The sequence below is a fragment of the Tenrec ecaudatus genome, chromosome 3, assembly GCF_050624435.1.
Source record: "Tenrec ecaudatus isolate mTenEca1 chromosome 3, mTenEca1.hap1, whole genome shotgun sequence".
NCBI lineage: Eukaryota > Metazoa > Chordata > Mammalia > Afrosoricida > Tenrecidae > Tenrec > Tenrec ecaudatus.
Window position 1 is genome coordinate 5902504 of NC_134532.1, and position 13699 is coordinate 5916202.

General features: G+C 43.8%; 1 protein-coding gene across 1 annotated transcript in view; it reads right to left on the reverse strand.

Annotated features, from left to right (window-relative positions):
* SPMIP2 (sperm microtubule inner protein 2) overlaps window positions 1-13493 on the reverse strand; it is a 103614-nt gene extending 90121 nt beyond the window's left edge. The window contains exons 1-2 of the mRNA XM_075544692.1: window positions 13475-13493; window positions 10922-11154 (exon numbers count right to left, since the gene is read on the reverse strand). Coding sequence (XP_075400807.1) covers window positions 10922-11154; window positions 13475-13493 — 252 coding nt within the window. The remainder of the gene's footprint in view (window positions 1-10921; window positions 11155-13474) is intronic.
* Between the last annotated feature and the right edge of the window lie 206 nt (window positions 13494-13699).

The following is a 13699-nucleotide window of genomic DNA, read 5'->3' on the forward strand; positions in this document are numbered from 1 at the left end:
AAAGACGAGTGGGAACAGGAAACAAAGGGAGGAAGTGGGATATGCGAGATGGCACACTGAGTAAGTAGATTGCTATGGAGGAGCTGAATCCAGAGGGTGTATAAACTGTGGAACTGGAGAACTACGATCTCCCCAGTAAACCGTCACCTAATTTACAATACAAAACTAAAAGGAAAGTCCACATACAAAATGAGCTAAATTCTGTGATGTGGGCAAGGGGAAGAAAGAAAATTATGTGGCCCAATAGGGGGGAACAATTGGATCCTGTAACTGAAGGAGGGAAAGGAAAAAGTCTATGGCAAATATCGCAGAGTCAAATGACAAAACTAGAGTATGAACAGATTAATAAATTGTTATCAATTTATTAAAGACAACAACTACACTGTGTCTACTGTGCTTTTGCAAGAGGATATACCTATATCTAGAGCTATGGAATGTAAATTCAAATAGTTAAGAAAAAATATTGCTTTTGTAAGTGTGTGGTGTGTGGACAGAGCTCAAATGATAAAGCAGTTGGGGTAAGACGATCGGAAGGGAATGGGAGTAAAGTGTTCACATCCACTCTGTATTATTTCTGTTTTTACGTTTCTGTGTTTGAAATTATTCACAAATAATGCATATGATTATATGCAACAACCTGATGCTGCCACTTAATTTAGTAAATCCTTCTTGTATTAAAATAGTATTGTAAAAAAATTGGTGAGAATCAGAAAGAAAAATGGATGACAAAATTTGTTTCATGTGCTTTGGACATGTTATCAGGAGAAGGACATCATGCTTGGTGTGGTAAATAGGGATTGTGTCAAATAGACACTCATGGCTAGGGGTGGAGCCAAACCTGTCAGTCAAGTGGTAGCTTGATACCACTTCCTTGAGGATGTAGCCTCTTATATGAGAGTGAGGGACTCTGGGAACAGGTCTCTCTCTCTCTGCCCCTTCACCTTCCTGCCTGCTGGAACTCTGCCTTCCTTGAGGGGTTGCCCCAGGGGGCTGCCTGACACTGAGAGCTGCCAGCACCTGGCCATGTGTCCTTGGACACACACCAGTCTGCACCCACTGGCCTGGATCTTCTTGTTTTCCAGTTCACCATGCTGTGCCACTGGCATGCGGCTACAGGAGTCTGAAGAGGGACTTACGGTTTAGCATCAGACTTATGGACATGAGTCAGACTGGGCTGGAATGCCTTCTTGATATTTAATTACTTCTTGATATAAAGCTCCTCCTTCTACATAGATGGGTGTCACTGCATTTGTTTCTCTAGACAACCCGCCCTAACTGGTAAACTAGATGGTATACGCATGGACAATGGGCTCAAGCATTTGTTGCATTGTATATAAGATCGCTATATGTCAGAACTGACTCGGGGGCATCTAACGATATGTTCGAAGGACTATAAACTAGTCACATCATGCCTATTCTGACTCCCGGCATCCTCGTATCTGTCAGAAGAGAAACTGTGCTCTGCAGTGTTTTATATTTTCCTTTCCCTAATTTTCTTTAATTGTGTTGAAAATACATACATCACATATAACAATCCAACAGCTTCTACACAGATTTTCAATGGCTGGCTTGGGGGACGCAGATTACTAACCTTCTTCTGAGGCGCCTCTTTATGGACTTGCCATGCCGACCTCTTGGGTAGTAACTGAGAATTAGCTGTTAGTATTCCCCCCCCCCCCATTGATTCCAGGAACTATAAAGTTCTCATGGCATCCAATCTCAAAGATAATCCTTGCTTTGCTATTTGTTTCATTGCAAATGCACGAGAAACACCTACTAATGACTCAATTAAATATTATACATGCACTGTATTGTGTGAAAATAACACAGAATGGGAAACAGGGAAATCTGAGACAATGATGAAGAAAGGGAAGTGAATTTTATAAGAGAACTCCAAAGCAAATTCACTGATATGGAGTGGATCCCGATTAACAGCAACCCTAGAGGACAGGGTAGAACTGCCCCTGTGGGTTGTCAAGACTGTCTTTATGGGAGTCGAAAGCCTCCTCGTTCTCCCATGGAGCAGCTGCTGGTTTCAAACTGCTGACTGTACAATTAGCAGCCCAATGGGTAGCCCATTGTGACATCAACTAGAATCACTCCCGGCCAGAGCCCACCTTACAGAATAATGATAACATAGAGGAAAGACTGTCCCTAGCTGCTCTGGTCTAGCATTCTCTGTGGGTCTCACTGCAATATCTCCCGTCTAACATTATGACCTGATTTGCCCCCTGTGCATGAATGTACATGACCTGTGCTGAGGGCTTGACTGTGCTCTTCCTTAGATGCATGGCCTCCAGCAACTAACCTCATTTGCTGATGCTTCCAGTTTCCCCATCTGTGCAACAGAAATAGCCACAGTCCCTCCCTCGCATAAAAAGCAGTCGATCGAAGTACTTGTTACGTTTACATTCTCTAAATAAACATAGTGTGAGAAAGAAGCCTGAACGATCTTGAATATGTTTATACTACAGCCATCAAGAAACTCAACATCTCATGAGAAGCCTGCCCAAATGTCTAGAAAACGGTCACCGAGAAGCTCTGTCTTTCATGACACTCGAATTTGTGATTGTCGGAGCAAGGCAGGGAACAAGCCAGACGTTTCAAAGCTTTGAAAACTTTGATATTGCATAACATATGAAGGGATTGCTGGGCTGCTGTAGCTTTCCTTGCTGCCGTAGACTTTCAGAATGGCAGCGATGTGCATTATGATGCATTGATTTCATATTGTCTTTAGGACCATACCTACAAAGAATCGGTCCTCCAGCCCATTTGAGCATTCTTTCTGTGGGAAGACCCAAGATCTTAAATCATTTAGGCAGGTGGGTCAGAGTGCAGGAGCAGAAAGGGGGTGGCAGGAAGCCAGCTGATCCTGCGGTGGTTGGAGTTAAAGAAAAGCCGAGAAAGAAGAGATGTGATCAGCTCAGATGCAGTCAGGAAAGCCCCTCGATTTAGCACAGGGGCGAAACTAAACGATAGGCTCCATATATTCTCGTAGAAACAACATTTATAGTTTGGCAGGAACCAATTTTTTTTTAAAGAATGTGCTGTTCTTCTAGCTGAGATAAAAACAGAACTTGAGATCTGTTCAGGCTTATACCCACATGCTCCGCTGTGGTATTCTGGGCTGCATGAAAGTAGGAAAGGGCTCACCACCAAAAAATCCAGAAACGAAACCTGATACTGTGATTTTTAGACCTCTGCAATGTGGAGGAAACTCTTTCAGGTGACACTGGGCCTGGAAAATATTATCTTCCTGACAAAAGCCAGATGATCTATAATACCTTCCCAGTGCCCCAGATTGGGGATCGCATCCCCAGTAGGAAGTAGCTGCCCCAACCTACCAACAGTCTATTAAAGGTGCCTGGGCTCCCTTAACTGCCAGCCTCAAACAAACCTGTAGAGCAATAAATTAGGACCCCTAGCCGTTAGGACTATAAAAATTCAGTCCATGTGGTTACACAAAATCTTAGTTTTGAGCCACAGCAGTAAGACACACGGAGAAGTCTCTGAAGTGAGACTCAAGCCAAGAAGTGTCCATTTGGACTTGGATCAATACAAAATGAAGAAGAGGAGGGCTGAAGACAAGGTGCCTTGAGAGACAGGGGCTGAGAGGAGTAGGAAGTAAACGGAGAGCCTTCTCTAAGTTACAGCATATTAATCAACCAATGAAAATCTTGTGATCCCAGTGCTCTGATCTGCAACCCATCATGGGAATGGCAAATAACAGAGAGGCATTTCCTTCAGTTGGGCATGGGTTTGACACGAGTCAGGGGTGACTGCTAAAAACAGAAACAAGGAATGTATTAATGCTCTAGTGAGAATAGCTAAGCTAGGGGCAGAGACACGTGGATATTATTTCTAATCAGGTATGTGTTTTTATACCTATGTGTGTGTGTGTGTGTGTGTGTCTGTAATCAAATGTCAGATCATGCATTAAGTCCAGTTGATCAGAAGTAGTTGCCTGAAACACTGGGTGGATAGGACTCAAAATTGGCCTCGACTAAAAAAGAATATTGTGATCTTCCTTGGATTAGAGGGGAGCATACTCTGACACTAAAGGAGGAGATGACCAGTCCCAGTGCCGAATCTCGGTCTTAAAACACAAAAACAAACAAAACAGTCCAGTCTGTTGGGGCACCACGCCCTGGCCCCAAAGTCCACTTTCAGCATTCCCTGGGGACCTTGCCCCTCCATTCCTTTGCTGTTCCGCTGCACTCCCCCAGTGATTTGCCTCGGTGTGGTGGGATCAGGTCAGGTGCAATTCCCACACTGTGTCTCCGGTGCTGTCCCCTGTATCGCCCTTAGTCACTGAGGGGCATCATGTCTCATAGTAGGGCCAGCCATGTTGTTCTCTCTGTGGACTGGCTGCTCTACTCAGTAACATCATCATCACGGCCTGGTGAGCCAGGCTGTGGTCCACTCTCTCCTCCTGCCCCTTCATCTGCTCCCGTGTGCTCTGATCAAATATGTCCATCTCCCATAGCTGCAGAGTCAATGTCGTCCTTTGGAACAAATTCTTTTCGGGGGAGGGGCAGGAATCCACTTAATTTATGGTGCTGGGGCCAGCCTCCCAGAGCTCTCCACCGGTTCCCTCCTCCACGCCGGGATATTGCATTCACACCTTGCGACACTGGGTTGAAGTCTGGTCCCACTTTCCCTGTGGAGATATAAACCATACCCTCCCCTGGACTGGAAAACGCTCCTAAGGGCCAGCAAAGATCCCTGAACTAACTACAAGCTTTTCTCTTGTGAACTGTTTTGTTCTGTTCTTTTTCAGTGGTTTGTTTTGGTTGTTTTGTTGTCTGGTTGTATACTGTTGCTTTGTGTTCCTCTGTCTAGTTTTCGTGCATGTTAGTGACTCCACAGGTCTGTCTGAATAGGACAGGCTGGATGAACTTTCTGGATGAAAAACAACGGGACCGACAGTTCCGGGGGGACTTGGGGTGGGGGGGTAGGGGGGGGTAAGGAAGTGGTGTTAACAAACCCAGGGACAAGGGAAAAACATGGGACCCCAAATGGTAGAGAAGGGGGAGTGGCAGGCCTGGTGGGAAATGATCAAGGGTAAGGTTGCTTAGAGAAGAGGTATACTCTAGCCCAGGTGGCGATGAAGCATGGTAGTAGGGCAGGAGGAGGGTCAAGGGAGATGGAGGAAAGAGCTAGGAGTCAAAGGGCATTCATGGAGGTCTAGACAAAGACATGTACATGCAAATATATATAGGAGGTTGGGGAAATAGATCTTTGTGTCTATATTTATAGGTCAAGTATTAATGTGGCGGAAGGACCTTGGGCCTCTACTCAAACACTCCCTCTATGCATGAATACCTTCTTTTATTAAATTGGAACTCCATGATGCTCACTCTCCCGACACAACAGCTGGAGCCAAAATGGGTAAACAAGTAAATGTGGTGAAGAAAGCTGATGGTGCCCGGCTATCAAAAGAGATAGTGACTGGGGTCTTAAAGGCTTGAAGATAAATAAGCGGCCATCTAGCTCAGAAGCAACAAAGTCCACATGGAAGAACACACCAGCCTGTGTGATCGAGTGGTCCCAAAGGGATCAGTTACCAGGCATCAAAGAACAAAAAATCATATCATTGACTGCACACCTCCATGATAGGATCGCTGAAGACAAATGGGTGCACAAGCAAATGTGGTGAAGAAAGCTGATGGTGCCCGGCTATCAAAAGAGATAGTGTCTGGGGTCTTAAAGGCTTGAAGGTGAACAAGCGGCCATCTAGCTCAGAAGCAAATAAGCCCACATGGAAGAAGCACACCGGCCAGTGCGATCACGAGGTGCCCAAGGGACCAGATATAAGGCATCATGCAAAAAAAATATATATAAGTGTGTGTATGTATGTGTATATATGTGTATATGTATATATGTATGTGTATATATATATTATATTAAATGCAGGGGGAAGTGCAGAGTGGAGACCCAAGGCCCAAGTGTCGGCCAATGGAGATCCCCTCATAGAGGGGCTTAGGAGAGGAGATGGGTTAATTAGGGTGTGAGGTAGTATCGATGAAGAACACAGCTTTCCCCCAGATCCTGGATGCTTCCTCCCCCCAACTACCATGATCCGAATTCTACCTTGCAGGGCTGGATAGGACAGAGGCTGTACACTGGTACATATGAGGGTTGGAGGTACAGGGAATCCAGGGTGGATGATACCTTCAGGACCAAGGGTGTGAGGGACGATGCTGGGAGAGTGGAGGGTGAGTGGGTTGGAAAGGGGGAACTGATTACAAGGAGCCACATGTGACCTCTTCCCTGGGAGAGGGACAGCAGAGAAGGGGGGACGGGAGACCCCGGGTAGGGCAAGATATGACAAAATAACGAGGTATAAATTACCAAGGGCATATGAGGGAGGGGGGAAAGGGGAGGGAGGGGAAAAAAAAAAAAGAGGACCTGATGCAAGGAGCTTAAGTGGAGACCAAATCCCTTGAGAATGATTGGGGCAGGGAATGTATGGATGTGCTTTATACAATTGATGTATGTATATGTATGGATTGTGGTAAGAGTTGTTTGAGTCCCTAATAAAATGTAAAAGAAGAAAAGAGAAAAAAAAATGATTAGGGCAAAGACTGTACAGATGTGCTTTATACAATTGATGTATGTATATGTATGAACTGTGAAAAGAATTGTATCAGCCCCAATAAATTGTTAAAATAATAAAAAAATTAAAAAAAAAAACAAAGAACAACACACACACAAATAAAAAACCAGAAAAAACACAAAGCCGTTGCTGTCCAGTTAGTGCCAAGTCGACTCCATGTGGGCGAAGTTGAAGGGGGCTCCACAGGTCAACAAGACTGTGAATTTTGGGGGGTGTAAGTCACCTCTAGAAGCATGAGGCACCTTTCAATTTGTGGCCCAGCAGTCACCAGACCATTCCAACCAGGGACTCTAATATAATTCATTGTAGACCTTAAACCAGTGGTCTCAACATATTTCCGATGGTCTTAGGAACCGAGACACTGCTCCTCTATCCATCTCCAGGCAAGTCTACGCACATGCAGATACACCCACATATGAGTACCCGGCGTGATGACATCATTGTGCCAACCCCACCACATAAACCCAGTACGAATACAGGTGTATGTGACAGGGTTGGTGCTGTAATGTACTTATGCGGACCAGTCACACATATGTAGAGAGCAGCTACTGTGTAGAGAGCAGCTACTCTGTTAAAAGTAGCTACTGTGTAGAGAGTAGCTACTGTGTTGAAAGCAACTATGCTGTTAAAAGCAGTTACTGCCCATTCAAAGAAGCCCATTCACATTCAAAGTAGAAGATGTTGCTGAGACAGCACAAGAGGAGTTCATTGAACTTATTAAGAGCGATGCAGCGAGAACTGATTTCTCTACAATGCCAGTTCAAGTGTTTGCAGTCATAGCCTGTTCTGTCTGAGACTGTGTTGCGCCTTCTTCTTCCATTTCCAACAGCATATCTTTGTGAAACAGGGTTTTCCAGCGGGTTGGTTATCAAGTCTAAATACAGTAGACTTGTTGTGAAAGATGATCTTCGTTGTGCTCTTGCAAAGACTGCCCTGAGAATTCCTGAGCTGGTGAGAAAGAAGATATCTCAACCTCCTTCACACCAATGTTGGCTTTTTACACATACTGTCGTAAAATGTAGCAATGTACTTTACTGTAGTTATATTAAGACTGTTACCCATGCTACACCATGCTTCAAGACAAAATACAGGTAATTACATATTGTTTTTGTGATTAATCACTATGCTTTAATTATGGTCAATTTGTAACAATGAAAATACATCCTGCATATCAGATATGTACATTACTATTCAAAACAGCAGCAGAATTACAGTTATGAAGTAGCAACGGAAATAATTTTATGGTTGGGGGTCATCACAACATGAGGAACTGTATTAAAGGGTTGCGACATTAGGAAGGTTGAGAACCACTGCCTTAAGCCAAAACAAAAAAGCTCAAAGGCGTTACCAGTTAATCAATTCCATGTCATAGATATGCTATAGGACAGAGTAGAACTACTGCATTCCTAGGGCTGTAAATCTTTATAGAGACCTTATCTGTCTCCCATGGAGTAGCTGGTGGGTTGACGCCACCAGCATCTCAATAAGTGGTCCAACACTTAACCCACTGCACCACCAGGGCTCCTTAGTGTAGGCCATCCTCCAAATAAATTAGATATGGATCATTGCAAATCTGCCTAGTTCTTCTCAGTGAATCTTTCTGCTGCCCTGTAAAGTTCTAGGTTAAAGGAATTGCTGTTTATGGTGGTTAATAGGCACAGGTAGGTCTCTAGAAGCAAGTCCTGTCACAAAAGCAGGACCAAGTGGCCAAGAAAGGCACAATGTATTCCAAACAAGACCAGGTCCTGAGTCCACCACAGGGCAGCAAGAAAAGCATCAAATGGCTCTCACACAGTGCCTCAGAAATCAAGAGAATCTGTTCCCAAATAGAGCAGTGGTTTAAAAAGTCGATGAAGAGCTTACAGAACAAAGCAACAACTGAATAATGATTTTCCTGGAAGACTAATTCAGTGTACTCCTCTGTGTTAGATTTCCACATTGCTTCAAAAGTGTAAGAATGTCTGATTCCCCTTCACTAGAGCAGAAAAATGAGTTCTTAAGTCAGAGATGAAGAGGAAGCGAAGTTGTACACAGTCAAGATGGTCAGACAGATGGAAGGCTGTGTCCAAAGGCTAGTCATCACCCGGTGAGAAGCAACAAGGCAGCAAAAGTTCTGGACACGATTCAAACCAACTGTCTTACTCTCGAGCTGTACTCTTCTCGTTGGCGGTCATTCAGTATCAAGCCAGACTTCTGGTCCTTATCTATAAAGCTCCAAGTGGCATAACACACTGCCATTAAGTTGATTCTGACTCATCGCAACCTTGTAGGACAAAGTACAACTGCCCCTGTGGGTTTCCAAGGCTGTAGCGGTAGGATACCTCATCTTTCTCCATTAGTGGTCTATGGTAGAGTTCAAGAAATTGAGCATCCATTCTCTTTAGTGGACCCAGAATAAAATAAAATACACCACCAACAACAACTGTGATTTGGATGTCTGCCATGTGCCAGGCATCATGCTTAGGATATCTTTGTGTTGTCATTATTAATCCTCATGATGTAACAATTGTAATACGAAATGCATGAAATTCTTGCTGTGTGCCAGAGACTGTTCTCAATTCTTTACAATATTGATAAAGTCCCATGAGAAAGATAGGAATATTTCCAAACGTGGAAGCCAAGCTTAAGGTTCAAGAATTTTCCCAAGGTTGCACACAGCTAGGAGGGTACAGGAGCAGGATAGGAGAACAGGGGATCCTGTGAAGCTGGCACTCAGAGCACTGCTATGTGGGTGAGAGGAAACAGGAGCACAGTGAGGTTCGCTCACTTGTCCAAGGTCAAATTGCTCAACCTGAGCGAGCTGTCAAGAGTCTAAAGCTGTGCCAGCCTTACTTCAAAGACAGCTCCTTTACATCTACTTTCCTTTAATACCATGGGCGGTTTAGTGGACTCCGCTCAGGACCAACTCATGAACAAGGAAAGGAATTACCGACTGATCTCTGGCCAACCCCATGATCAGTTGGATATCAGACCCTTGGCTGTTCTTTCTAGTCTATCTGAGTCTGGAAGCTCTCCTGAAACCTGTTCAGTTGTCATGCCACCAGGCAAGCTTTACCTGTCAGGTGAGCAATGGCTCTGTAAAAAAATACACTGACCGCCAATCGAATCTACGACACCTCATGGAAGACCAGAAGTCTACCATTGAATTAGCATGGCCCTGACACGCGAGACCACCGTTTTTGTTTTTCTTTTTGTTAGTTGCTATCTTATAATAAGAACTTTGGTGGTGCAGTGCAATAAACATTGGTAGTACAAACCTTCCAGAACTCCCAGGGTGAAAGATGAAGGTGTTCAGGCTTGGAAATCTTGTATAGGGTCACTATGAGTTGATATCGACTCGATAGCAGAAGTTGATTTGGGGTTACCTTCTAAGGCTGTACTACTGTTGCCTAAAGCATTTGAGGAAATAGTGTTATTTCAGAATAAATGCATGCTTGATTTCCAGATGATGCTAAAACCTGCATGGAAACTAATATCTGAGTGCTCAGGGTTTACTTCTAATGTTTCAGCTTCTTATGTTCTCTTGTTTTAGAGGAGACCAAAACAGCCACATCACCCAAAGGAAATAAAACAAGGTTTCTAAGAAGCCTTCGAAAGCCTACATATCCTGGATTACCTGCTACCAGATGTTACTCTCACAGTGGATTTCAGGGATTTGTGAGGCATTTTTGTCCAGTTCTGTAAATTAGGTCCAGCACAGGCATCTCGTTTCACACTACCCACGCACAAGGCAGTGCTCGGATAAGGGAACGTTGTGTGAATGTCACAGCATAAATGTGAATGAATCCGAATGTGTTCCAAAGTCAAACTCAAATGCTTTTCAACTACCTGGGGCTTCATTTTCTTCACACTTCTGATTCTCAACTGATAGAGAGCTTAATAAGGAATTGTGGGAGGAGCCCTAGTTGCATAGTGGGTTAAGCATTGGGCTGCTGTCCCCAAGGTTTGTGGTTTGAACCCACCAGCTGCTGTGCAGAAGAAAGATGAGGCTTCCTGCTTCCATAAAGATTTACAGTTTCTATGGAGAGAGCCCTGGGCTGCCCTAGATGGTAACCATGTATGAATCAGAATAAACTCAACGGCAGTGGGTCAGTGGGCTCATAAGGAATTGTGATTATATATTATCACATGTATTTATTCACATGCATTATTCACATGAATTCACATGCATTATTCTGTAAAGATAAAATTGCATTCCTTCTCTGTGCCAAATAAAGCATGTAATATTTCCTATGGAATCAAAGCCACAGAATTAAACTAGAAAACAATACACCACAAAGAACAGATGTTTAAAAGTCATACCTTGATGTGAAAGCCAGACTCAAGATTTGATTTGTTGATACAATCATATTCAGGTATTCCCCAACCAATCTCACCAACATAGTTGTATTTATACTTTGGTGGCAAGCTTCTGTGTGGGGCAGCCCTCCACAGATAACTCAGATTTCCAGTTTTCTCTGCCACGGGACGAGCTTCTCCTATGTAGGTAGCGTGCTGATGGATTTTAGGTTGATAATCCCGTATATAATCTGGACCTTAGAAAGACAGAGGGAAATGCATGTATACAATTAAAAATGTCTCCACGTTTTATTCTGAGCGATTTGGGCTGCGGCAATAATTGCCAATGATTATATGGCATTGATCTGTGTCCTCGGAGTCCCTGGGTGAGAAAGTTGGACATCTGAGTCGCTTCTCAAGTGCCTCCATTGACTCATTCTCGAGAAGAAAGCTTTGGTGATTCATTTACAAAGAAATAAGTGATTTAAAACTGTGGAGCACAATTGCCCGGAAACATAGAGGGTGCACTGGAGTCAGAATTAACTTCATAGCACCTGGTTTTGTTTGTTGGGTTTTGCTTTGTTTTTTTCATGTGCTAGGTGCCCGAGTAAGCTGGGTTGGTTTTTTCAAAGATCATTTTATTGGGGGCTCTTACCGCTCTTATAACAATCCATACATCAGTTGTATCAAGCATGTTTGTACATATATTGCTATCATTATTTTCTAAACATTTACTTTCTATTTGAGCCCTTGGTATTAGCTCCTCTTTTCACCCCTGCCTTCCCTCCTCCCTAGCTTGTGACCCCTTGATAAATGATAAATGATTATTCTTCTCATATCTTGCACTGACCGCTGTCTCTCATTCCCCCATAGTTGTAGACAAATTATTTATTTATTTAAATCATTTTATTAGGGGCGCATACAACTCTTATCACGATCCATACATACATCAACTTGTAAAGCACATTTATACATTCATTGCCCTCATCATTCTCAAAACATTTGCTCTCTACCTAAGCCCCTGGCATCAGCTCCTCCTTTCTCCCCTCCCTTCCCGCTGACCCTCCCTCATGAACCCTTGATACTTTATAAATTAATTTTTGTCATATCTTGCCCTGTCCCGTGTCTCTGTTGTCCGTCCTCCACTTTTCTGTTGTCCGTCCCCCAGGGAGGAGGTTATATGTAGATCCTTGTAATCGGTTCCCCCTTTCCAGCCTACCCTCCCTCCACCCTCCAGCATCGAGTAAACCTCAAACCAAACCCATTGCCACAGAATCAGTTCTGACTCATAGCAATCTTCATAGGGCTTATAAGACTGCAGATCTTTATGGGGGCAGTTAGCCTCATCTTTCTCCTGAGGAACGGATCCCGAGTTTAAACTTGTGGCTAGCAGTCCAGGGCTACAGGAATCCAATGAATCCTTATAATAACCTGGTGGCATCCATAATATTATTTCCCCCAGTTTATAGATAGGGAAAGGAGGGCAGGTGGAGCAAAGTGCTGAACTGCTAACTTCAAAATCAACAGTTCAAACCAACCAGTCATGTCTTGGGAGAAAAACAAAACTATGTGTTTCTATAAAGGTTTATAGCCTTGGGAGGCCCATACAGGGTTGCTGTAATTCTAAATCAACTCAGTGACAGAAGGTTGGATTTTTTTAATAAGTAGGAAAAATTGTGTATTAAAAGATTGGTTTCTTGTCTACTGTACAGTTAACAAGTTCCTGATATCCAGGCAAGCCATCTCATAGGTTGGCCTCTTAATTGCTTTGTTTATTAAAATCATCTTAGTACAGATGTGTGCAGACACTGATCCTCCCGTACGCCCAATTTGCAGCATGTGGTTTTTCAGGTATTGGAGTGTTTTAGGTAGATAAGTAAAGTTTGAAATGAGAACCAGAAACTCCCCAAATGTATTAGAAGCTATTGGAAAATCAGAAGGATCGCTTAAAACAGATGAACATTAAAGACTGAGGGATGTGATAAAATTTATTTTATATGCCAAAAATGATATTTTGTTCAGTCTTTTGGCCTTTAAAATGTCAACTTTGTACGTTGAACAGAAAATAATTCCTGTGTTCTAGAGATGAATTGAGCTATTTCTGTGAAGTGAAATTGCTTAGTATGGCCCTCCCATCCATAGTCTTGGTAATTCCCACCCCATGGCTGGGTGGGAGCATGCGGATATGGTTTAGGAGATTTTAACCCAAAGATTGGTCACCTTTTCCATTCCTCTGGGCATAAGAGCACCATTTCAGAAACAGGAACGGGAACAATCCCATGACCATTAAGAAAGAAGAGCCAGCCGACGAGCATGTGTAAGATCTCTGTGTGAAGTGACAGAGACAGCCGAGGCACCAGGGGCCACAGTGCTGAGATCATAGGTCAGAGTCCAGGTACAGTGCAGAGATTGTGAGTCAAAGCTACGGGCTTCCCAGCCCAGACAGCAAGGCAGAGGCCAAGAGACCAGGTGGCTGAGAGGCTGAGAATGAGAGAGATGTGGTCATCAAGAGACACTGTATGGACAAAAGACTGTATCCTTCATCTTTTCTCTTCCTGATCTTGGTAACCTGCTAACCTCCCTGATAAGGCCCCATCGTTGTCAGCACTGTGAGTTCTGTGTAGCCATTGCTAGAGATTATCAAATGAGTGAGTGCCTTGGGAGAAACATTTGGTGTCAAATAGTAAGTTTAACGAAGGATGGTGAAGGTAATGCCTTGTGGCAATAGGCCTTGGGCTCGTGCAGAGTTGGATTCTTCTCTCCACGGAAGCCTGAGGACGTCAGAGGTGGCCCCTGTGCCAC